Source organism: Bubalus kerabau, chromosome 17 (assembly GCF_029407905.1).
Source record: "Bubalus kerabau isolate K-KA32 ecotype Philippines breed swamp buffalo chromosome 17, PCC_UOA_SB_1v2, whole genome shotgun sequence".
NCBI lineage: Eukaryota > Metazoa > Chordata > Mammalia > Artiodactyla > Bovidae > Bubalus > Bubalus kerabau.
Window position 1 is genome coordinate 52,739,833 of NC_073640.1, and position 26,898 is coordinate 52,766,730.

General features: G+C 44.6%; 1 protein-coding gene and 1 long non-coding RNA gene across 2 annotated transcripts in view; one reads left to right on the forward strand and one right to left on the reverse strand.

The window, feature by feature from the left end:
- LOC129630585 (uncharacterized) lies at positions 1 to 21,293 on the reverse strand. Its single transcript, XR_008703745.1, has 4 exons — positions 21,162 to 21,293; positions 3,271 to 3,390; positions 685 to 804; positions 1 to 199 (listed from the first exon to the last, which is right to left on the reverse strand). It is a non-coding gene; the product is annotated as an uncharacterized LOC129630585 (long non-coding RNA).
- Positions 20,979 to 26,898, forward strand: part of MAP3K10 (mitogen-activated protein kinase kinase kinase 10) — a 17,023-nt gene continuing 11,103 nt past the window's right edge. Inside the window, exons 1-2 of the mRNA XM_055551090.1 lie at positions 20,979 to 22,593; positions 26,177 to 26,357. Of these exons, the coding sequence (XP_055407065.1) occupies positions 21,912 to 22,593; positions 26,177 to 26,357 (863 nt within the window). The 5' untranslated portion in view covers positions 20,979 to 21,911. The remainder of the gene's footprint in view (positions 22,594 to 26,176; positions 26,358 to 26,898) is intronic.

Genomic DNA, 26,898 nt, shown 5'->3' on the forward strand with positions numbered 1-26,898 from the left:
TTGCTGAGAACCACCCTTTACTGATGCGAGAGACTATGACGAACAGGATGGATCTGTAAGTTTCCTTCATTCATCTCACAGGTAGCTGGGTCCCTGTGTTCAGCATTCAGGGTAGAGTGATGAACAACTCAGGCCAGGCTCTTGCAGCATGGAAGTCACATTCTATCAGAAGGACAGCAGCAACTGAGAAGTCAGCCCACTATGATGAAAGGGATGATGAACATTAAGAGAGGTGAGAGGGAGTGGACAGGATGGGGAGGAGACTTTTTGAAGCAATATGTGGTTCTGAACTTGAAAGCCCACTGCACCCTCCAAAGAGTGTCATAACCAAATTCATCATGTTCCCTATCTTTTGTTTCCCTTGGTAATTCCCCCAACACAAGCTCCTCTTGTCCTCTCAGGTCTCTCATCTCCATCATTCTCTGTGCTGTCCTCTGCTCTACCTGTTCCTGCCTCCCTCCATCCTTCCCAAATTCTGCCACTGCAACCCCTGTTAGCCTTTCACTCCATGTTCCCTCGGACTCTACCTTAACTAACACCAGATCCTTCTCCAGAGATACTCCCCACAATCTTTACTGAAGGCGCTTCATCCACCCGCTCGCCAGACCTCAAGGTCTGGAGGAGGAGAGGAGAGTAATCAGGATATGCTACGGAAACAAATGAACCCAAATCCCAGTGACTCACATAAAGGTAGAGACTCCCTCGTGCGCCATGTCCAACCTGGGTGGCCCGAGTTCTTCTCCACATGCTCCTTCCTTCACCCAGACTGATGGAACAGTGTCTAAAACACCACGGATCTCCTGGCTGAGGGAAAAGAGATGTGAGCTGTGAGCTGGCTCTTGGAGTTTCAGCTCAAAAGAGATATATATTGATGTGTTTACATTTCATTGGCTAAAGCAGGTCATGTGGCCAAGCTTGATATCGAGTATCTTTAGACTCTGCTATCCCTTAGCAACTCAATGCTGTTTTCAGATATTATTAATCTTTCCCCATACTCTTTTTTTAAAATCTTGTTGTTGTTCTTCATTAGCTAAGTCATGTCCAACTCTTTGTGACCCCATGGACTGCAGCTCGCCAGGCTTCCCTGTCCTTCACCATCTCCCGGAGCTTGCTCAAATTCATGTCCACTGAGTCAGGGATGCCATCCGACCATCTTGTCCTCTGTCATCCCCTTCTCCTCCTGTCTTCAATCTTTCCCAGCATCAGGGTCTTTTTCAATGAGTCGGCTCTTCGCATCAGGTACCCAAAGTATTGAAGCTTCAGCATCAGTCTTTCCAACTCTCACATCCATACATGACTACTGGAAAAACCATAGCTTTGACTATATGGACCTTTGTTGGCAAAGTAATGTCTCTGCTTTTTAATATGCTGTCTAGGTTCATCCAGGATTTTTTTAAATCTATTTATTTTTGGCTGTGCTGGGTCTTCGTCACTGTGCATGGGTTTTCTCTGGTTGTGGCAATCAGGGGCTACTCTTTTTATAATAATTTCATTTATTTGTTTGTTTTTGGCCATGCTGGGTGTGTGTTGCTCCTCAAGCTTTCTCAAGTTGTGGTGAACGGGGGCTACTCTTTAGTAGAGGTGGGCAGGCTTCTCGTCGCAGTGGCTTCTCTTGCTGTAGTACATGTGCTCTAGAGCGTGCAGGCTCAGTAGTCATGGAGCACAGGTTTAGTCGCCCCATGGCACGTGGGAGCTTCCCAGACCAGGGATCAGGCCCATGTGCCCTGCATTGCCAGATGGATTCTTAACCACTGGATATCAGGGAAGCCCCTCCTTCTCCATGCTCTTAAAAAAAGTTCCTTCTTCCCCTTGACAGATCTCCTAGAGTAACAGCTAGATCCTCTTCTCTCTTCTCTTCTGACTCCTTAGTCTCCCTAGAAATCTGAGAGTCACACTTAGCTCCTCCCACTCCCTCATTCCATATCAGATCCTTTAGAATGTTTCAGAGGTTCAAAATCCGTCACTTCTCTCATTCCCCACTGAATCTACCCTCTTCCAAATCACCATCATCTCTCACCTGTACTACTGAGTTGCCCTAAAAGTTCATTCAAGTTTTTCCATAAGATGTTGCTGAATACAACAGCAACCTTTCAAATCTTACTCCACAGTTCATTCATGACCTAGTTGTTGCTCCCCAGCCTAATCCTTCTGTAGATTCTCATGTCCTTCAGGGAGAGTCTAAAATCCTTGCTGTTCGTTTTGTTCAGTCACTAAGTCATGTCTGACTCTTTGCAATCCCATGTAAACCACATATATTACTGCAAGCCCTATTTTCCCATTCCATAGGTTGTCTTTTCCGGTTTTGCTTGCTTGTTTATTTACAATTACCTTTGCTGTGCAAAAGTTTGTAAGTTTGATTAGGTCTCATTTGTTTGTTTTTATTTGGACCATAAAGAAGGCTAAGTGATGAAGAAGTGATGCTTTCGAACTGTGATGTTAGAGCAGACTCCTGAGAGTCCCTTGGACTGCAAGGAGATCAAACCAGTCAACCCTAGAGGAAACTGATCCTGAATACTCATTGGAAGGCAAATACTTTGGCCACCTGATGCGAAGAGCCAACTCACTGGAAAAGACCTTGATGCTGATAAAGATTGAAGGCAAGATGAGAATGGGACGACAGAGAATGAGATGATTGGATGGCATCACCGACTCAATGGACATGAGCTTGAGCAAGCTCTGGGAGATGGTGAAGGACAGGGAAGCCTGGCGTGCTGCAGTCCATGGGGTTGCAGAGTCAGACACAACTGAGCAACTGAACAGCAATAACAATATGTCAGAGAATGTTTTGCATATACTTTCTTCTAGGAGTTCTGTGGTGTTACATCTTAGGTTTAAGTTTTTAAGCCATCTGGTGAAACGCTCACTCTGTGAGTGCTTGCTCTCCCAGATCTGGAACTGGATGAAGACAGAGACTGCCACATGCCCAACACATTGACCATGCTCAGGAAATATTTTTCCAATGAGAGAATGAGTTTGTCATACATGAAGTCAGGGGAAGGGAAATAGTAAAGATGACTAGATGAGATTATATATGAGTGAATCAGCTTCCCAGGATAATCAAGAGAGGCAGAGGAGGGCAGGGACGCTTGCGCCACCTCTGATTCACTTAGTCCTGAACTTATCGGACATGACTCCCTTCCTGCATTTCCCTCTGTGTTTCTAGACCTCAGAAAATGCTTTCCTCACCCACACTTATTCAGAGAATCTGGTTTCAAGCCTGAGAGAGTGTTCCCGTCCCTCGTCCCCCTCCCTAGCTCCTGCTGTTCTCACCTCTCCCCCAGTTCTCCTTCTCCGCACATCCCACAGGTCCTCTAAGCCAAGGCATCTGCAGAGTCTGAAGCATCCCCGAGATGCTGCCCGTCCTCAGCTTCATTCCTGAGCAGAAGGGCCCTGGAAAAAGAAACATGATGCATGAGTGAGATACATCCCAGGCCTGGGCAGAAGTCTGTCTGCCAAACCGGCCGTGTAATGGGTGTGATGGGAACAGCTTGGTGTTTTGGGGTTTTGTTTATTTATTTGGTTAGCTTTTGCTTTTTCTTTCCTTTTTTTTTTTGTTTGTTGTTGTTGTTGTTTGTTTTTTGGAATAGCCTTGACAAGGCCCCTGTGTCAAATCATAGTTTCTTCCCTCGAGGCCAAGATGGTGCCTGAAATCATAGCATCAGAGATGCTAGGACTGGCCTTCTGGGACAGTCATAACAACGTACCACAGGCTGGGTGGCTTAAACAATAGAAATTCATTTCTCATAGTTCCAGAGGTAAATGCCCAAGATCAGGGTGAGGGCAGGTGTGGCTTCTTCTGAGCCTCTCTCCTTGGCTTGTAGATGACTGCCTTCTTTCCTCTGTGGACACACATCCCTGATGTTTCTTTGTGTGTTCAAATTTCCTCTTCATGTAAGGACTCCAATCATGATTGAATTAGGACCCATCTAATGGCCTCATTTTCACCTAATCACCTCTTTAAAGGTCCTATCTCCAAAGAAAGTCATTTCAAGGTCTTGAGGATTAGGTCTTCAACACATGAATTTGGGGGTGGGGATGGAAGGGAGACAGTTCAGCCCATAAGAGACATTCCTTGGTTTTAGGATATTAACAGTCCTTCAGGGACTTCCCAGTTGGCCCAGTGGTTAAGAATCACCTGCCGATGCAGGGAATATGGGTTTGATCCCTCGTCCAGGAAGATTCCACATCCCACAAGGCAACTGTGGAGCCCGTGCACCACAACGACTGAGTTCGAGCTCTAGAGCCTGAGAGCCACAGCTGCTGAGCCCACATGCTGCAACTGCTGAACCCCAAGCATGAGGAGCCCCCTCACCACAGCGAAGAGTAGCCCCCTCTTGCCACAATTAGAGAAAGCCCACGCGCAGCAATGAAGACCTAGTGCAACCAAAAATAAACTAATTTTAAAAAACAGACCTTCGGTGTTCTCTGAATAAAAGCAGTAATGATTAGATTAATGAGTAATTGAATTTGCTATCTGTGAATGCTAGGGACAGGGTATAATTAATTTAAAAATGAATAGGTACAATTAATTGTATGTAAACTAGCACTGTCATTCAATGCCAGTGGGGGAGGCCTGGGGCCCCAGACATTTCCTCTTGGTTGGGCCAGTCTTGAAGGAGAGAGAGTGTGCCTCAAATATATCCTTAGAACTCCAGAAACAAGAAAGCATGAATCTAGAAAAGTAAAGATAGCTCTAGACTCGGTGCTTTTTCTGGGGTTATCAGCATAAAGCCAGGATGTTAAAGGGCCATTTTCAGAGAAGAAAAATCCTGGGACTTAATCAGAGTGAAAGGAAAGATCACAGTTCTAGATATAAAATTCTAGAACCTGAGAGCAAACCCTTGGTTGGTACTTTTTTAAAAGCCCTCCCTCTAAAAAACACGATGGGAATATATGTTTGTCTCTGCCTTTATGATGAGTAAAGCAAGAGAAAAATTTCCCCTGAGAATTTGTAACAGTAAATCCATATTCCTGTGTGTTTAAAGTCTAAATTTGTACTATCTATGTAGCCTGAAAGATGTCCAGACAAAATTTTAGAGTGGTCCCAAGTTGGCTATATCAACCCTGAATATTCATTGGAAGAACTGATGCTGAAGCTGAAGCTCCAGTACTTTAGCCACCTGATGGGAAGAGCCAGAACCCTGGAGAAGGCCCTGATGCTGGGAAAGATTGAAGGTGGGAGGAGAAGGGGATGATAGAGGATGAGACGGTTGGGTGGCATCACCGACTCAATGGACATGGGTTTGAGCAAACTCCAGGAGATGGTGAAGGACAGGGAAGCCTGGCGTGCTGTAGTCCACGCGGTCTCAAAGAGTCGACATGACTGAGGGGTTGAATAACAACCCAAGCTAGCTATTCCCACAGGTACATGGCAGAAGTAAACACTAACTCTACCCAGGGAAATGAATTTTAAACCCAGGCTTTAAAGAATTTCCACAGATAAAATCCCAAGGAACATGAGTTCCACAAACCTAACAAGCAGAAGTGACAAACCTCAGAGTCAGACTCAGAGCTGGTATGAATATTAAATTATAAGGTATTGAATACAAGGTAAATAAATGTTTTAAGAAATCAAAGATGGTATTTTGAAAATACTGAAGGGAAAAACAGACTATCAAGACTGGCAAGGAAGATTTGAACAAAGGAAACTATAAATTACCTATGTGAAAATTTAAAAACCCAGTAGACAAATGAAATAGATTACATCACCATTGAAAGGAGAAGAAACTAGAACACATATATATTTTAAGAAATTACACAGGGTACAGCATAGGGAGAAAAAATGATGGATATTTTGAACAATGGATTAAGAAATATGGAACAGAGTGGGAGGGTCCAACATACATCTAATTTGTAGGTTTTTTTAAAAAAAGAGAGGGGCTTCCCTGGTGGTTCCCTGGTAGTAAAGAGTCTGCCTGCCAATGAGGGAGACATGAGTTCGATCCCTGGTAGGGGAAGATCCCACATGCTGTGCCACAACCACTGAGCCTGTGCTCTAGAACCTGGGAGCCACAGCTACTGAAGACCGTACACCCTAGAGCCTGTGCCTCTCAACAAGAGAAGCCACTGCAGTGAGAATCCTGTGCATCACAAGAGAGTAGCCCCTGCCTGCTGCAACTAGAGAAAAGCCTGGGCAGCAATGGAGACCCAGCAGAGCCAGAATAAATAAAAAGATAATAGAAGGGAGAGAAGCACATTTGCTAATGTCTGGAAAATTTTCAGAATTGATAAGAAAGATTCTTCCTCAAATTCAGGAAACCCAATGAATCCCAAGCAGAGTATTTTTTTTTAATATCCACACTAGGTAATTAGTAAACCTTAGCCCACTAGAGAGAATATCATTAGAATAGGCCAAGCATTACTTTTAATTTTTCAATAGCAATAATCCAGAAGATAGTGGAATGAGATCCTCAAAGGGCTAAAATAAAATAACTGTCACACTAGCACTGTATGCCCAGCAAAATACCTTTCAAGAACAAAAATAAAATGATTGTTTAGACAAACTAAAAACTAGGAATTAATTCCCAAGATACCCTTTTCAAAAGAATTTCTAAGAGATATACTTTGGGAGGAAGAAAACTAATCCTAGAATGAAGTTCTGAAACACAAGAAAGAATAAGAAAAGAAAAAGTAAACAAAAGCACGAGGGAAACATACCAAAAATATCAAAACTCTACCAAAAGTACAGTAACAATGTCAAATTTTAATGTTTAAAAAAGAACTAAAATCTTGAACAAGTTATAAATGGAGAAGATTTTGTGGAATGCACATGATATTTTTAGAGTAAGTACAAAAAGAACAGACAGTAAGTGTAAAACTTTCAATATAGCATAGAGGGGAAAACGGAAATGGTGGGAGCAGACTCAATTCAAATGAATGCTGGAAGGAGAATAATGGGAAAGGCAAAACAGAAATGGACAACATGACAGGATAAATTCTGTATCTCCCCTCTTTGGAGAATAGATGAGAGCATCTTTGTGCCAATCAGTTGAAACATGATGTTTATAGTTGTTAAATGGAAGTCTGAATATGTGTAGAAAGATACATATGGGACTTCCCTGGTGGTCCAGTGGCTAAGACTCCATGCTTCCATAGTGGGGGGCATGGGTTTGATCCCTGGTCAGGGAACTAAGATCCATTTGCTGCATGGCATGGCCAAAAAAACAACAACATATGTATGGATGCTGAGTAGTCAAAAGGGTGGGTGAACTGCTTTCATGACTAATTGTTTCTTAGCCCAAACCCACCCTTTCACACTCCACTTTCTGGCTCTGAGGCTGCCAGCTCCCTCTTTGATTCTGCTGAGAGGGAGCACAAGAAAGACAAAAGGCTGGAAGGAGAAAGTACATGTTTCTTCCTGTTTCGCTTGCTGTTCCCGTCAGCATTACTCCAGCAGTAGTTCTTCTCCCTGATGGCAGCAGCTGACTCCTGTCTTTTCCACATTCTCAGTCTCATTTCTGTCTCTGAAACACCGAAACCAGCTGTCCCCTCATCAGAGGACTGGGTTCTGGCTCTACAGGAGTATTCCTTCAACCTTCTAGATTCTAATAACCTTATTATAATAACTCTATGATGTTCACATCATAGAAAACAGGGCTGTCCTGGTGGCTCAGTGGTAAAGAATCTGCCTGCCAAAGTAGGAGATTCGGGTTTGATCCTTGGGTTGGGAAAATCCTCTGGAGAAGGGAATGGCAACCCGCTCCAGGATTCTTGCTTGGAGAATCCTATGGACAGAGGAGTCTGGCTGGCTCTAGTCCACGGGGTTGAAAAAGAGTTGGATGCAACTTAGGGACTAAGCAGCAACAACAGTCACAACTAGAAACCTATTCCCTTTGTTGCCTCAGTCCCAGGGGCTGAATGCCTGCATCTCTTATCTCTGATTAATACAACGTCCCCATTTTGTCATCTCAACATCTATTTCACCAACTCAATCAATTCCTTAAATTCTCTCCGTTAAAATAACTGGTACAGTTTCTGTTTTTCTGACCAAACCCTAGTTAGTATTGTCTCCTGTAGCTATATGACCAAATTTTGGCCAGTGGAATAAGAGCAGATGTAAGGTAGGTAACTTCTGGTCTTGTCTTTAAAATGAAGCTAATTATTCCATACTTCTGCCTTCTGTCTTCTGATACAGGGGAACAGATTTAGTGACTCTAAGATGGCTTCACCCATATGAGCCAGGATGATGCCTCGAGCAAAGCAGTAAGATAGCTGGGACCTGATGACCTCTTGGGGCGGGGCCACCCACCTACTCTGGGACATTTTGTGAAATAAATGTCTTCTGAGGCAGCGTGTTCTAGACTCTCTTTATTATACCATAGTCATTCATCCTAGTGTAAATGGCTCTAAACACCAAAAACACAGGATCCCCAAAACTTAAATAATATAACACAAATAACTCTCGGCTTAGAAAATAAAACACAGGAATTTCCTGGTGGTCCAGTAGTTAAGAATCTGCCTGTCAATGCAGGGAACATGGGCTTGATCCCTGGGCCAGGAAGATTTCACATGCCATGAAGCAATTAAGCCTATGCACCGCAACTACTGAGCTTGAGCTCCAGCGCACAAGCACCGCAACTGCTGAAGCCAGCATGTCTCAGAGCTAGCGCTCTGCAATAGGACAAGCCGGGGCAGTCAGAAGCCCGTGCACCGCAACTAGAGAGTAGCCTCTGTTCTGTGCAACTAGAGAAAGCCCATACACAGCAACAAAGACTCAGTGCGGCCAAAAATAAATGAAATAAATCCTATAACTGAATGGCAATAAAAGCGCTACGAAAGCAATGTTTCAAGGGTAATACGTTGCTTTGAACGTTTTTATCGAAAGACTGAAAACAAACGGAGGAAGCCTCAGTTTAGAACTTAAATATGAAACAACAGAGAAAAATCTAAAAAGGAAAAAGAAAATAATTTAAAGGCTGAAATTGATAGAGTGAAAACACAGAGAAGACCAAGAAAAAAAAAAAACCTCAAAACTTGGCAATTTGAAATTCTAATAAGATAGAAATGCTTCAGGCAAGACTGATAGAAAAAAGAAAGATGCAAATAAAAACAAAATGCATAACTGAAAAGGGGGAACTATAGATAGAGATATTTTCAAATGATAAAATAAAATTTTGAACTACATAGACCAGTGCACTTGAAAATCTTGACAAAACAGACAAATTTCCACAAGAATAGAAAATGCCAATACTGAAACAGGAAACAGTAAACTCTGAAGAGACCAAAAGCCATTAAAGAAACTATAGGTAAAAGAACTGATGCTGAAGCTGAAACTCCAGTACTTTGGCCACCTCATGTGAAGAGCTGACTCATTTGAAAAGACCCTGATGCTGGGAAAGATTAAGGGCAGGCGGAGAAGGGGACAACAGAGGATAAGATGGTTGGATGACATCACCGACTCAATGGACATGAGTTTGGGTAAACTCTGGAAGTTGGTGATGGACAGGGAGGCCTGGTCTCAAAGAGTCGGACACAACTGAGCGACTGAACTAAACTGAACTGATATGATAGTAAACAACTAGAAACTCTAACAAAAAATAAGATCCCATTCAGAACAGTAACAAAATTTAAAGGTAATCTAGGAATTCATCTGTCAATCCACAAGATGTTTATGAAGAAAAAATAATTAGGATTCCCTGGCAGTCTAATGGTTAGAACTCCGAGGTTTCACTGCCAAGTACTTGGATTCAATCCCTGGTCTGGGAATTAAGATCCCAGAAGTCACGTGGCATGGCCAAAAAAGAAAATAATAATAATGTTATTAAAGGAAACAGAAGAAATCTAAGAAGGGGAGATGTACCATGTTCATGAATGCAACAATTTAATATTATTAAGATGTTTCTTCTATCTAAATCAAGATATAAATTCAATGCAAGCCCAAATTCCAGAAAGATTTTTTTAGGAAACAAAATAAATGGATTAAAAAATGTATGTGGAAGAATCAAGACTCACAAACAGATAAGAGGATCTGTATCAAGTAAGATATGCCAAATGGACTTCCTGGTGATCCAGGTGATCCAGTAGCTAAGACTTCATGCCCCCAGTGCAGGGGCCCCAGGTTCAATCAGATGCTGCAACAAAGACCTGCCACAGCCAAACAAATAAATAAATAAAAATAGTTTATCGAAAAGATATACCAAAAAGCCAGAGTAAAGAAAGAAAATAAAGGTGGAACGGCACATGATCAGACAAACTGATCAAAGGAACAGGAAAGAGACATGTGTATATGAAAGACCTTGAGATATTTCAGAATAAGCATCCTAATCAGAAGGGAAGAGATGGGCTGCTAAAGGATAACATCATGAAAACTGATTCTTTATAAGGAGAAAAGAAAAGTTGGTTCCCTACTTTTCACCACAATACAAAGGTCAAACAAATGGATTAGAGACCTAAACATGAAAGATAATAAGTCTATAAGGCTAGCATATGCCTTTCACAAGGCTGCAGGAACAAGGGACCACAAACTGGGTGGCTTAACACAACAGAAATGTCCTGTCTCCCAGTTCTGGAGGCTAGAAGTCTAAAACCGAGGTGTGAAGGGGCCAAGCTCCCTCTGGAATCTGTAGGGGAATCCTTCCTTGCTTTGTCTTAGCTTTGGGTGATTTGCTGGCAATCCTTGCAGTTCCTCGGCTTGCAGCTGCACTGCAGAACTCCAGTCTCAGCCTTTCTCATCACATGGCACTTTTCCCTCTGGGTGTCTGTCTCCAAGTGGCTGTCTTCTTATAAGGACATCAGTCCTATTGGGCTAGGGCACTGCCCTACTCCAGTATGACCTCATCTTCATTTAATTCATTACATCTGCAACCACTCTGTTTCCAAATAAAAGCACATTCTGGACTACTTGGGGTAAGGATTTCAGCATATCTGTTTTTAAGAGATGTAATTCAACCCAGAACAGCTAGTAGAAAAATGCAGAATATTTTTATGACTTTGGAGGGAATACAGATGTTTAAACCAAGAAAACAGAAACCATATAATGAGATGGATTTGACTGTATTAAGATTAAAGTTTTCCTGCAAACAAAGACATGATTGAAAAAGTTTAATAAGTGACAAACCAGGAGAACATATTTCCAGCTTCCAAAAAAAAAATGTGATTAAAATCCAGAATATACAACAAAATCCTGCAAATATTTAAGAATGCATGCATGCATACTCAATCGCTCAGTCAGGAACCCCAATATAAAAATGGGCAAAAGATATGAATAGGCCTATTTCCCTGGTAGTCCAGTGGTTAAGAATCTGCCTGACAAAAGTTCTTTCTGGGTAACAAAACACTCATGTATTAGCCAGGAATATAGCCATCCGGAATCAAGATTACATTTCAAAGAATCTCTTGAAGCCAAAAAGCCGGGCAACAATGTTCAGATCCATTGAATACAAGTGGAAGTGATTAGATCACTTCCAGGAAATGTCCTCAAACGGATATGTCATGATTATCTGTCCTTTCTTCCTTTCCTATGTCCAGAATGTGGACAGGATGGCTGGAGACAAATAAGTCATCTTTGACTATATAGTGATTTGGGGATGGAGGAAACTCATGGTGGAGCCTGAGTCCCTAACACTACGGAGACAAGTCAACCATGAATCATCTTCTTTCTGGGACACAAAAGTAAATGTATATCTTGTTTAACTGAGTGTTATTTGACAAACCACACAACCCAACATAATCCTACCAGAACTCCCCAAAGGAAAATCTTGGCACATCTGGAAAAAGATAGAGGCAGGGATTAAGCACAGGCATGTCCACTATCTCACTCCCTGAAAAATTTTGTCTCAGTCATGGTCATTACTCTGGTTGGAAATCTGAAGAGGGAAATCTGTCTGTCTCTGATCGATTTGAATAATCCAGAAATTTCAGAGTTTATTAATTTCAAGACAAAACTAATCTGAAAGTTGAGTCAAGCACAAAATTATCAGAAATGGCTATATCCATGATTTTCTCCACCCAGGAAAAAAAGCACCTGTCAGAGTAGATTAATCCACAATTAACCTTCAGGTTTGCAATGCGGAAAACTGCTGAAAGTACATATTAGAACTTCTTTCAATATTTGTTTTGACATTTTTATTAAGAGTTTGAGTGAGGAATTAAATTGTAATCAAAAACAGAGATGGCATGATGCCAACAGAACAGTTGATGCCTTGAATAATGGAATCAGAATTACACAACATCAGAACCCCGAGAGGTTTTAAGCTATCATAACTCCCCATTTTACAGCCCAGAAAACTGAGGCTCAGAGTTGTCAACTTGCTTGCCCAAGGTATACCTGGAATCAAGGGTAAAGTTGTTGGTATACCTTCTTTCTACTTTTTCTTTTTGAATGAATGAAAACTATGTCATTAAAAAAAAAAGGAGAATCTGTCTGATAATGCATGTCCCTGGTCCAGGAAGATCCCACATGCCCCAGGATATCTAAGCCCATGCCCCAACTACTGAGCCTGCGCACTAGAGCGGGGAGATGCAACTACGGAAGCCCGAGTGCCCTAGAGCCCGTGCTCTACAACAAGAGAAGTCACTGCAGTGAGAAGCCCATGCAGCGCAACTAGAGGGGAGCCCCTGCTCACCACAACTAGAGAAAGCCCACACGCAGAAATGAATACCCAGTGTAGCCAAATAAATAAAATTTTAAAGATATGAATAGGCAATTAACATAAAAGGAAATCTAACTGGTTAACAAGTCTGAAGAGATGCTCAACTTCCTTCATAATCAGTTAGAAAATTATAACTTTTTTAAACTTTTTATTTTGTATTGCGGTATGGCCAGTTACAACATGACATTTTAAATCTATCAGACTGGTCAAAATTAAAAGGTCAGTGAGGGACTAGTATTAGTGAAGTCATGTAGAATTTAGAACTATCATGCACTTTGGTTAGCATAATTCAGTATGTATATCGTATGATCCAGCAACCCCAATCTTGGTGTATAATCCAGAGAAACTGTCACTCAAATCCCAAAGGATATAAGTACAAGACTCTTAATTGAAGTGCTGTTTGTTGTAGCTAAGAATTCAAGGCAATGTAGGTCTTCTTCATTGGTAGGTGAATAATTAAGGATGGTGAACTAATAAATTAGAGTGCTATGCAGCAAACAGAAGCAATTACCTAGATACACAAACAATATGGAATGCTCTTAAAACAATATTGAGCAAAAAATGTAAAAACAGAAACGTAGTTGGTTCAATTTGTATAAATTAAAACCATATACATATACAAAGCACTATACATCTTTTAGAAATATAGACTTAAAAGTACTACTATATTTTAAAAAAAAAGAAATAAAGACATATCCAAGAACCACAAACACATCAGAAAGTGTGCCTTTGAGGAGGAAGAAGAAATGAAAGTTGGAATGGGAATATGGAGAAAAAAAAATAACGTAAGAGAATAACTTCATACAAACTATTCTTATAGTGTATCAGAAATGAAACAGCATGGTAAAATCAACTCTCAGAAAAAGAAAAGAAAAAAAAAGAATAATGAAAGAATGAAAAAAGAAGTACCAAGGAAATGTTAGAAAAAAGTTGCATTAAAAGCAAAAATCATTAGGAAAGACAACAAAGGCTTTTTCATATTGATAAAAGAAATAATTCACTTATGTCATATTAATATCATAAACCCTTATGCTCCTAACAACGTAACTTCAAAATATATGAAGCAAACACTGTTACAGTTAAAAGGAGAAATGAACACAGCCTCACTCATAATAGACTTATTTACACCTTCCAGAAGCCAGTAGATCAGAGGGGGAAAAAAGGACGGACATAATAGTTAAGAATTAGATCATTAATAAACTTGTATGGTCAGACCTCTTATCCCAACAACTGGAATGCACATCATTTAAAGACGGAACACAGTCGGGCTCAGCCCAGGCCGAGGCCAAGTCAGGGCTCCTGCTCGGGGTCCTTGGGCCCCTCGTCGGGGCGCCCGGGGTCCCTATGCACACACCAAGTTCATGCAAGGACCGGTCGAAGCTGGGGCCGGAGGGAGGGGACCTTATTTCCTAGGGTCAATTCTCTTGCGGTCTCGGCCCGCTGACCCTTTGACCTCTCACCTACAGGGCCCTTGGCGGCCGTAAATCGGCCGGTCGCCCGAGCTCCGAGGACGCTTCGCGCCCCGTCGCCTCCCGGCCTCATTAGGCCGGCAGGGCTGTAAAGCAGGAATCAGCCGCTGCCTAATCCGGACTTGGGGTCAATGCGAGCCCAATGTGCACAAAGACGGCTTTGGAGCAAGAATTTGGAATATGCATTTAAGTTGTCGTGCTTTGCACTGGAAACCCCTGGGCGATTAAAATAAGCCTGCCTCGTCGAATTTCTATCCTTTTCTTATGTGTAGTTCCTGCAAGTCAAAGGGGCCGGAGTCCCTTCTGCAGTTTGGGAACTTGTTTTGAAATAGCTACCAAACAGATTTTTTCCCCCTTTGCGTGAAGTTTCCTTCCAGGCTTCAGCCTCTTCACCCCACCCTCTGACTGGAATCGAGTATTGACATCTTTGAGAGAGCAAAGGAGGTAGATGGTGCTTGCTGTATATTTTATTTTTGATGATGCTTGCTGTATGCTTTATTTTTCCATGCTATAGTTTGAACCCTGAGGTTTGAGCTTTTTCCTGGTTAAATCTCTTGGTACCAAAAGTGTGGAAAATGAAATGTTCATTAACTTGAAAAATCTTGAGCCAATGGATAGGCAGTTTGTCTCTTTGAGAACTGCAGCACCCAGTCTCTAAGATTGACTTTAAAATCAAGCTAAAGATGCACTGGTGAACTATCTTCCCTGGATACCTGCGATGTTCTTTGGGTCATTTGATATGGTAAAACTGTGGCTGATTTTCACAAGAGTTACGTGAATGGAATTTCTGTAAAACTGGACAAGTGACAAATTGGTAGAGATCTTTTTGTTTGTTTGAATGATAACTCCAAAGGGCCCTCCCTTTCCCTCTGAGGTGTGGTTTCTGCCATCACTATTGAAATTTACGGCCTGAAAAACACTAAGTTTGTGGAAGCCTTTAAAGGGGGGAGTGTTCAGAGCACTTGGACTAATAATAACACAGGAGCAAAACTTCTTTGAGTAAGATTCTTGTCAAAAACCTGTTGAAACTAAAGAAAACATATTTCTTTGAAAATCATCTAATAGAGCAAACAGTTTTGTATATTTTTAATGTGATGACAGTCCAACCTGTCTACTGATCTGATGAATAGAGAAATGTGAGCTCTATAGTAACTAGAAGAATCAGATCAGATCAGATCAGTCGCTCAGTCATGTCCGACTCTTTGCGACCCCATGAATCGCAGCACGCCAGGCCTCCCTGTCCATCACCAACTCCCGGAGTTCACTCAGACTCACGTCCATCGAGTCAGTGATGCCATCCAGCCATCTCATCCTCTGTCGTCCCCTTCTCCTCCTGCCCCCAATCCCTCCCAGCATCAGAGTCTTTTCCAATGAGTCAACTCTTCGCATGAGGTGGCCAAAGTACTGGAGTTTCAGCTTTAGCATCATTCCCTCCAAAGAAATCCCAGGGCTGATCTCCTTCAGAATGGACTGGTTGGATCTCCTTGCAGTCCAAGGGACTCTCTAGAGTCTTCTCCAACACCACAGTTCAAAAGCATCAATTCTTTGGCGCTCAGCCTTCTTCACAGTCCAACTCTCACATCCATACATGACCACAGGAAAAACCATAGCCTTGACTAGACGGACCTTTGTTGGCAAAGTAATGTCTCTGCTTTTGAATGTGCTATCTAGGTTGGTCATAACTTTCCTTTCAAGGAGTAAGCGTCTTTTAATTTCATGGCTGCAGTCACCATCTGCAGTGATTTTGGAGCCCAGAAAAATAAAGCCTGACACTGTTTCCACTGTTTCCCCATCTATTTCCCATGAAGTGGTGGGACCAGATGCCATGATTTTCGTTTTCTGAATGTTGAGCTTTAAGCCAACTTTTCACTCTCCACTTTCACTTTCATCAAGAGGCTTTTGAGTTCCTCTTCACTTTCTGCCATAAGGGTGGTGTCATCTGCATATCTGAGGTTATTGATATTTCTCCCGGCAATCTTGATTCCAGCTTGGGTTTCTTCCAGTCCAGCGTTTCTCATGATGTACTCTGCATATAAGTTAAATAAACAGGGTGACAATATACAGCCTTGACGAACTCCTTTTCCTATTTGGAACCAGTCTGTTGTTCCATGTCCAGTTCTAACTGTTGTTCCTGACCTGCATACAAATTTCTCAAGAGGCAGCAGGCGGTCTGGTATTCCCATCTCTTTCAGAATTTTCCACAGTTTATTGTGATCCACACAGTCAAAGGCCTTGGCATAGTCAATAAAGCAGAACTAGAAGAATAACCTTCACCAAATGGCAAGTTTCTAATGTTTGTTCTCTGATTGGGTGTGTATGTTGTTTTATTAAAACACAACCTATGTAAAGACCATTTGAGCATAAGATGTTAAAAATAGAAGATTCCATTGTGTTTTATTATAAGCTAGCTTTTAAAACAACATATCCAATAACATTTTATGATATTTTTCTAAGAGTAAATGTAGCTTGTTTTGACCTATCTGCAGTTCACTTTTCGGTTTTTTTGTGCCAGTGTTGTCCTGCTTGGTATCTGGGACAGTCTCTAATTCCTGACAATGAACTTGATACTGATGTTGGTATACAGCAGCCAGCCCTCCATAACACTATCTATCCTAAATTCAGGGTTAATGCCAAACCTACTGTGTAATAAATGATTTACCGAAGTTTCAAAGAAAACCACGTCAATTTGGATGTCTGTTACCTTGAAGTGATCATTTTAAGAGTAGTAGCTTCTTCCCTAGGTATAAAAAGACTATTTTCTTCTTTTGGTGTATTTCATTCTGTATTGAGCAATCATTTGTGAAATGAAAAAGCAAAAAAACACTCCCTCCACACACACAAACCTCCAGCCAATTTAGGATCATAAACATGAAGATGGAGATGAAGACTAGCCTAATTCAGTGTGTATTATCTCATGCATCGTGTTGACTGTTGAAAATCTCTTTCAAATATCCTCATTCCACCTGTAGAACTAAAGTGTTTAAAACTAGAAATATGAATGCTTGTTTTGTTAATTTCATGTTTGTGTTCAAAAAGCAACATCCAGGATCTCTACAATTGACTTAAATAAAACCATTTAAATTAAAAACAAAACAAAACAAAACAAAACAGAACACTTCCAAAAAAAACCAAAAAATGCTGCATACTAGGTCAAAAACGAAATCTCAGTAAATTCCTAGAATTTATGTCATTCAAAACACATTCATTAAATAAAATTATAAATCAACTACAAAAAGAAAATCAAGGAAAAATCCATTACCTAGATATTAAAAATCACATTTCTAAATAATTTGGGGGTTAATAGGAATTGAAATTACATTTTTTGGAACTGAATGACAATGAAAGCACTACATATTAAAACCTGGGGTATACATAATAACAAAATAAATACTAATGTGGAAAAAATGAATCAACAAGGCAGAAATTAATGAAATAAAATATCCCTCCAAAAAAATAGTAAAAGGAATTATCTTCTACTTATTTTCAGCAAACAAAAAGCTGAAAGCTTTTTAAAGACCAATAAAACTGTAAATTTTGTTTCAAATCTGATCCAGAAAGATAAGAGAAGGAATACATAAACATCAGAAAGCCAAAAGAAATATAACTTCAGATCCATATGATTCATCAGAAATAATAAGTATAAAGTTATGCCAATGAATCTGAAATCCCAGATAAAATACTGTTCTAGGTATATATAAATTACAAAAATGTATTCTGGGAGAAAGTAATAAATCTGAATAAACCAATCCACAGAAGAGGTTGAAATTGTCGTCAAAGACCTACTAAAAAGGCACCCAATATGAACGCTCTGACACTCAAACTCTACACTCAAATGTCCAAGGGACAGATACCTCTAATGTATCACAAACCATTCCAGAGTGTAAGAAAAGGTAGGTGGCTCCCTCCCCCAAAGCAAGGAGCACTGCTAGCTTCCCTTACGTCATAACTGGGCAAAGACCGCGCAAGAAGGAAAACCATGAGTCAGTCAATTCCACTCATGAAAACAAATGCACAGCAACTCTGAATAAAATGGTATTAAATCAAATCCAGCAATAGTGAAAGAGAGGAGGATGATACAACATTAACAACACAAAAGTCATCTGATTATATCAATAAATGTATAGAAAGCATTTAATAAGAGTCAATACCTACTAAAGAAAAACTTCATAGCAATTAGGAATAAGTTTTTTAAATGTACTGAAAACATCATACTTGATGAAACCTTAGGGGCATTCTTTTAAAAAGTCTAGAACAAGAACAAGGATTGTCCATTATCATGAGTGTCATTCAACACTGTATTGGAATTCTGAACCAAAGAGGAGGGGTGAGAAATGAGTTATAAAGATTGGAAAAATTAAGTTTTTATTTCCCCCCTGGACACCAGGGCCATCTAGCTAGAATAGTATGGAGAATTATCTGTCAAGCTATTCTAGAATGAATAAGAGTGAGTTCAACAAGGTAGCCAGATCCAAGCTCAGCATTAAAAACAGCAGTAACTGATTAGGAGAGAAAAAAAAAAAATCCCAGCCATTAGTATAAAAGTAAAAACAGTCAAGTCCAGCCAGTGAACCAAAAAGCATGTATAAGATATCCCAGGAAAAAATTGTATGTACACCCAAGAACGGAAGACTCGGTATTACAAAGTAATAGATTCTCCCCAAATTAATAATTATTCATTACATTCCCAACCAAAATCCGAAGGATTTTTTTATGGATTTCACAAATGCCACCCCACTCCCCATTCCTATCGCAGAGTCCCCGGGGTTTAGAACCAAGCCAAGTCCTCTCACCAAAGTCTAGGCATCTGCTTGGAGACCACCTGTTTTGCTGCTCACCTTCTTTGACTTGAATCACCCCATAAACAATTGGTAAACAAAATAAGATGGTAGCATATCACCATCATATTGGTTAATAGGCAATTTTCTCTAGGAGGCTAATGTTTTGAAGCAATCAGAGGTAAATTTTCTCATAATTAAAGGGGAAGACTTAGTAATAAAAGAAGATATTAAAGGGAAAAGCTGCAACTCTACAGAAATGTCTTCCTTTAGATCCACAATGGATGGTTTAGTGATTTCAAAAACCATAACATTTACTACAATGATATTGTTGTTCAGTCACAAAGTCCTGTCTGGCTCTTTGCGATCCCATGGATTGCTGCAAGCCAGGTTTCCTTGTCCTTCACTATTCCCCAGAGTTACTCAAACTAATGTCCATTGAGTTGGTGATGCTATTCAACCCTCTCATCCTCCGTTGCCCCCTTCTCCTCTTGCCCTCAATCTTTCCCAGCATCAGGGTCTTTTCCAGTGAGATAGTATGTGCCAAAGCTGTGAAAGCAGGTGAAGAAACTGCAACATTTTCCCACATTAAAATAACACATTAATGAAGACTACATCTTGGATCAGATTTTCGTTTTTTGGCAGCCCTGGGCAGCTTACAGGGATCGTAGTTCCCTGACTGGGATCAAACCCGTGCCCACGGCAGTGGAAGCGGAATCCTAGCTAGACCATCAGGGAATTCTCCAGATTTTCACTTTTGATGAAAATGATCTCCATAAGAAAGTATCCCCAGATCGGCATATCTGTGAAGGAGGTACAAGCCCCAGCCTTTAAAATTGCAAAGAAGGCACAGAAGTATTACTAAGTGCATGTGCCCTATGGAGATTTAACTGTGATTGTATTTTTATTAGGGTTTCCCAGGTGGCTCAGTGATAAAAGAATCTGCCTGCCAAGGCAGGAGACGTGGGCACCATCCCTGGGTTGGGAAGATCCCCTGGAGGAGGAAATGACAACCCACTCCCAGTATTCTTGTCTGGGAAATCCCCTGAACAGAGGAGTCTGGCGGGCTACAGTCCAGGGGGTCAAAAAGAATGGGACGGCTGAGCACATTTTTATTGGAATTCGTACTGGTTTTGTATAACTCATTATACAGTTGCATATGTTTTCAGCAAGCTGTCCCCAATTCTGTTTTTCCCCATAAAGCCTTTTTGTTTTTAACATGCACTGTTTTGCAGAACTACAGGTTTTTCAGGAAAGCATGTATCAGGTTATAGCAGAAAGACCTGTCCTCAAGAAACTGGGGCCTGTCTTGTAACAAGCAAGCAATTCCTGAGAATTCCTGAGCTTCCCTCACAGGTAGCCAGGAGAGCAGGTACCCTTTTCCCTCTGAGCCGGGAACAATTTCCTAGGAGACTGTGGGGCAGTTCTCTAGGGTTCAGGCACCAGAGCCCGTCATTGTCCTCTTCTCTCCTCCCGCCAGACCCCCACACCAGTCAGGAGAGGCTTAGTGAAAAGATCCAGAATTTTGCTGCTTACAAGCTTTCGGATCTTGAGCGATTCCCAGAACCTCTGCAGGACTGTTTACCTACTCTTTAAATGGGAAGGCTTTTTTTTTTTTTCTAATCATTACTGTTGTTGCGGCCGTGGTGGGTTTTCATTTAAAAATCTACCTTTGATTGTTGCTTTGTCATTTACATTTGTGACCTTGGACAAGACACTTTACTTCCCTAGGCGTCATCTGTAAAATGGGGCTTTGAAAGCATTTAGTACTATCGTGTGGGCAAGCACTTAGCAGTAAGATGCATATTAAGCCTCAGTAAATTAAAGTTCCCATTATGAAAGGCGGGGATTCTCGAGTTGTGACTGTGGAGGCAGAGGAACCCAGAGCTGGTGGGGAAAGCAGATGTGGCGGTGATTTCCTCAGGGACACTCCACACATCCTCCCAGCCCCGTATTCCCAGCAGAGGCCTCACGGTCAACCCGACCCGCGAGCTTGTGGGAGCTCTCTGGGAGGCTGCCTCCCCACAGCGCCGGTCCGGCGTGTAGTCCGAACGGACTACACTTCCCGGCGTGCACCTCGGGTCGGGCCCCCGAGGGCAGTCCAGCCGTGGGGACCTCGTCCTGGCCGCGTTAGAGGCGCTGGGCAGTAACCACCATTCACGCAGCTCCTACTTTTCCCTTTGCGAAGCGCGTCAGTCACCATCAACCCCACCTTGGGCCGCGGCCCTCGAAGGGACTGTGAGGAGCGCTCGGCCCTTCCCTCCCCTCCTCCTCCAGGGGTCCGGCCCACCGCGTCCCAGGGAGGGTCCGAGGCCAGGCTTATCTACCCGGGAGAATTCCTTCGGCCCCGCGTAGTCCCCACTTCTGCCCGAGGCCGGCAGTCAGGATCTGGAGGCTGAGGGACGGGGACGGACTTCGAAGCCGCGCTGCCGGAGACTACAACTCCCAGGCGGCACCGCGGCTCGGCGGCAGTGAGCACGTCACTCAGGCACCGCCGGCGGCCCCGGGAAGCGGCGCGGGCGGGGGCAGGGGCTGGGGCCAACCGGGAGGCCGGTGCTGAGGATGGGGGCCGCCCGGCCGCCCCGCGCGTGAGGAGGCCGAGGGGCGCGCCACCCCGTCCTGGGGCGGGCGCCCCTGGAGCCCCGCCAGCCCCACCCCGCCCGGAGGTTGTGGCCCGGGATGCGGAGCCGGGGGCCGCCGGTGGAGCTGCGCGGGGTGAGAGGCGCGGGGAAGGGGGCTGCCTGCTTCCCTCACCCTCGTCCCCCACCGGCGGACCCCGGCAGGAATTCGGCAGCTGCGCGGCCAGGCCTTCTTAGCGCCCTGACCTTTAGGGGGGACAGGTGAACCCGCTGCCCTTCCCCCACCCCACCCTGCCTGGACAGCTGAATCAGGGGGCACGACCCTGCCCTTTTAAAGAGGCTTTTTCTTGCTCCTGTGGAGGGCCCCCTAGCCATGGCTCCCAGGAGTCCCCTAGAATCCGCAGGGACTGCCCCCCATCCTGGCCGCCGGGGCCCGCCCTCTGCATCCCGCGGGCAGCCTGTGTGAAGCGGCCTCCCGCAGCCCCCGGCCCCTCCCCCATGGAGGAGGAGGAGTGGGGGGCGGCCAAGGAGTGGGGCACGACCCCCGCGGGGCCCGTCTGGACCGCAGTGTTCGACTACGAGGCGGCGGGCGAAGAGGAGCTGACCCTGCGGAGGGGCGACCGCGTCCAGGTGCTTTCCCAGGACTGTGCCGTGTCGGGCGACGAGGGCTGGTGGACCGGGCAGCTACCCAGCGGTCGTGTGGGCGTCTTCCCCAGCAACTACGTGGCCCTCGGCACCCCCGCCGCGCCCGCAGGCCTCCAGCTGCCCCAGGAGATCCCCTTCCACGAGCTGCAGCTAGAGGAGATCATCGGCGTAGGGGGCTTTGGCAAGGTCTATCGGGCCCTGTGGCGAGGCGAGGAGGTGGCCGTCAAGGCCGCCCGGCTGGACCCTGAACGGGACCCGGCAGTGACAGCAGAGCAGGTGCGCCAGGAGGCCCGACTCTTCGGAGCCCTGCAGCACCCCAACATCATTGCCCTCAGGGGCGCCTGCCTCAGCCCCCCACACCTCTGCCTGGTGATGGAGTATGCCAGAGGGGGCGCCCTGAGCAGGGTGCTGGCAGGGCGCCGGGTGCCCCCTCACGTGCTGGTCAACTGGGCTGTGCAGGTGGCCCGGGGCATGAACTACCTACACAATGATGCCCCTGTGCCCATCATCCACCGGGACCTCAAGTCCATCAACAGTAAGTGGTGTCCTCCTCCAAAAACTTGCTTCCATTGAACTTTGTAGGCCAAATCTTGGTGGCGGGAGGGGGACACCAGAAAATCTTGGCTGGGGCAAGAGGGGGCAGCAGTATACCTTCAGGGCTGGGTGAGACAGTCCTTGTCCCATTAAGGGAGGAAAAGGAAGCCCAGAAAGGTTGAAGACTACAGTCACAGGAGCTCTATAAACATGTATCCATGAACACTGTGACAGGCCCTGTGTTCCCTGCGGCGAACAGGACAGGTACGGTGCCTGCCCTCATGGCCCTTACAGTCCAGCGCTACCACAGTCCACCAGGCAGAGGCAGGAAGAGCCTAGCCCAGAGTCAGGGTTTCTCAGCCTCAGTGCTATGGACATTTGGCACCGGAGGGTTGCAGAGGGGCTGACCTGGGTGCTCTAAGTTATGGAGTAGCATCCTTGGCCTCTACCCACTAGATGCCATTAGCATTCCCCACCCCCCTGTTAGGAGAACCAAAAACGTTTTCAGACATTGCCAAATGTCCTCTGTAGGGCAAAATAGCCCTCAGTTGAGAACCACTTCCTGGTGTCCTCCTGGGCCTCTGTCCCAGCTAGCCAAGACAAACTGGGAAAGAGGAGAAGGAAGAAAAGGGATGTAGCTTATGTAAAAGCTTCCAGGCTGCCTGACCTATCATAAGACTCTCAAAAGTTGATTGGTTGGTTGAAGGAGAACTGGGGCCAGATGGAAGGCAAGGTTCCCCAGAACTTACATACCAGCTTCTCATGATGTCCGTTAATATTAACTGAGTAGCTATTATGTTGAAGCCCAACAGGGACCAAAACAACCATGGTTTCTGCCCTTCTGGCACTCACCATCTAGGGGTTTCATTCATTTCCTGGATATTTCCTGAGCACCTGTTGGGTACCAGACCCTGTCCTGACTGTTAGGACACAGCAGGGAAAGAAAAATCCTACCTTTCTGGCTCTCCCATCCTTCCTCTGCCCCATGTCACTCCCTTTCTTGTCTGCGTTGATTTGTTTATTCTGCCATTTGGTATTTACTGGATCAGATCATATACTAAGAAAAAGAGGTCCATTGTGAGTGAGGCCAACATGTTCCCTGCCCTCACATAATATGGGAGGGTTTTCTCTTTGCCCTCAACCCTCACGTCTCATCTGTTTCTGATTCATGTCAGTTCTACATTTTGAAATGTTTGACTCCACCGCACTATTTTTCTGCGAGCCCCTGGAGTAGAGGGGTGGGGTCTTCCTTACTTGCTAGGTCTGGCATTCACCCAACAGACAGCTACCATGTGCCCAGGGTGTGACCAGTCCTGCGCCAGGGCCGGGGAATTGAGCAAGACAGACAGACGGCCCCCATCCTCTTTGACTCTCACGCTCTAACTCTGAAATTCTGGGTAAATGGAGGCAGGACTGGCAACACACTCCTCTTGAAGCCCGGGGTCCCTTCTCAGTCCTTCCCCCCCTGCTGATTCACAGCCTGCAGGTGGGGTGCAAGGACATGCTCCCATGGACCCCAATTTTTCTGTAGCCAGTGCCACTTGGACAAGGGGTCAGTGGGGCCCTTAGCCTGGCTTCCTGGTCGGGCACTGGGACTGATGCATGCCTGAGACAGCGGAAACAGGGCCTTCACAGCACAGCTTCCCCTGTTTAGCCTCCCCTGAGGAACTCCTCATCTGATGTCATTCATTCATTGGTTCATTCAGCTAATAATTCTGAAGCAGAATTAAGTGTAGGCACTGTCCTGGGCTCTGGGGATTACAGAAGTGAACAAGATAAGATTACCCCCCCCACACACTTATGGAAGTTATATTCTAGTGGACAGAAATAGATGGTTGATGTTTAAATAGATAGATAACAAAATTTCAGAGTATCAAGGGCTCTGAAGGAAATAAAGCAGGTTAAGAATGGGGCGGAGGGAGCTCTTTAGATCAGATGGTCCAGGAAGGCAACATTTGAGCAGAGACCTGAACCCATAGGACCCAGCTTTATGAAGACCTGGGCAGGGCAAAGGTCCTAAGGTGCCTGGAAGAGCAGGAGTCAGGCAGAAGAAGGAGATGAGGTTGTAAAAGTAGAAGGGCCAGATCACGTCAGTCTTGAGGGGCTATGGTGAAGACTTTGGATAGAAGCCATTAGAGGGTCTTAAGCAGGGGTAACATAATTATATATACATATATAATTATGTTATATATATATATAACATATATATAGCATGGGCTTCCCTTGTGGCTTGGCTGGTAAAGAATCTGACTGCAATGTGGGAGACCTGGGTTCAGTCCCTGGGTTGGAAAGATCCCCTGGAGAAAGGAATGGCTACCCACTCCAGTATTCTGACCTGGAGAATTCCATGGACTGTATAGTATATATATGTATGTTATATATACATATATATATATGTGTGTGTGTGTGTGTGTATATATATATATATATATAAGTGAATTGAGTTAGGCCCAGCATGGGAGAAATAAAGTGTAAGATCATGGGGTGTTCCCTGTGTCACAGGGTCACACCGCAAACAGGAGTTGGTGACTTGAGAAGGGAAGACTTCTAGAAGGTAGAGTCACATGCCAAAGCCTCAGTTTTCTTGTCAACAAAATGGGTCGCTTGCTAGTTAATTTGCTTAGAGGGTTCAGCCCTGTACCTGCCATATAATTGGCTCCTGATAAACACTGGCCATGATTGTTAACTGTTGTTAGTAATCACTCTAGGCAGCAAGTAAGTTGGAACCATTCCATATGCTTGGGGGATAGATCAGTCAGTCAGATTTTGTTATAATACTGCTGTGTAACAAACCACCCTCACACACACACACACACACACACACACACACACACACACACCTGGCAAATGTAGTGTCTTAAAACTCAGTGTCCTTCGTTACTACTCATGCATTTGCAGGCCTGCTGGAGGTCAACTGATTGAGGTGAGGCTCATCTTCCTTGGACCAGCAGGCTAGCCAAGGCATGTTGTCGTGGTGATGGCGGAAGGGCAAGAGGGCAAGTAGATAGGAGAGGCCGGGGCTTGGAACTGGCATTCTGTCTCTTCTGCCTCATTTTATCAGACAAGTTGAGTCATACAGCCAACCCAAAGTAAAGGATGGGGAGATACATGCTGCCTCTTTAGTGGAAAGAACTTCAAAGTCACATGGCAAAGAGTGTGACAAAAGAGTAGAACTGTGGCCACGGAGGCCCCACAGCAGATGACAAAAGGGGGAGGAAAACAGTCCCCTCCTGCTCATGTCTGCAGCTGCCACTTCTGGGGTGGTTGGGAATCTGAGACGTAGACCAAGAAGAACCAAGGCCATGGCTATCAACCTTTCACTGAACTCCTGGGAGCCCAGGTTAGACTCAGGAGGCCAGTGAACTCAGGAGAAGCTCCCCAACCCTTGATGGGAGGCTAAGGCAGCGATTAGACCAGGGGGAAAGGATTCATGGTCTTCTGGCCTGGAAAGGAGCTACTGCAGAAGGGGGCGACCCTCGGTGACAGGGAGAGAACAAATAGGAGATTCCAGGTGAGGTGGGGGTAGAACACAGGACTGCAGCCAAGCAGATCCAGGATGACCCCCCTTTCTTTCCACCCTGCAGTCCTTATCCTGGAGGCCATAGAGAACCACAACCTCGCAGACACGGTGCTCAAGATCACGGACTTTGGCCTCGCCCGCGAATGGCACAAGACCACCAAAATGAGCGCTGCGGGGACGTACGCCTGGATGGCCCCGGAGGTTATCCGTCTCTCTCTCTTCTCCAAAAGCAGTGACGTCTGGAGGTGCTGATGGTGGGGTGGGGGAGGGGAGGCCTACTGGGCGTGAAGGAGGGAGGAAGGGGGAGAAGGGCAGAGTGGGAGGGACCGGCTGCCACAGCCACTGGGAGCTGGGATCCGGGTCCGGGGGCAGCCAGCAAGGTCAGACCAGCAGATGAGCACCAAAGCAGGTGCCTGTTCTGCTAGCAGAAGTGGTATAAAGATAGGCTGTCAGTACCAAAGACCCTCAAAACCCCATCCATGACATGGCCCCCACTCCTCAGACAGGAAACTGAGACCTTTATAGGTAACCATTCATCATTCATCCAACTGCCCTGGGCTCAGGGGATACAGCAGCATATAGAAACAGACCCAGTTCCTGCCCACAGGAATAATACATACATACACGGGCTTCCCTAATGGTTCAGTGGGTAAAGAATCCCTTGCAATGCAGGAGACATAGAAGACATGGGTTGAATCCCTGGGTCGGGAAGAGCCCCTGGAGGAGGGCATGGCAACCCACTCCAGTATTCTTGCCTGGAGAATCCCATGGACTGAGGAACCTGGC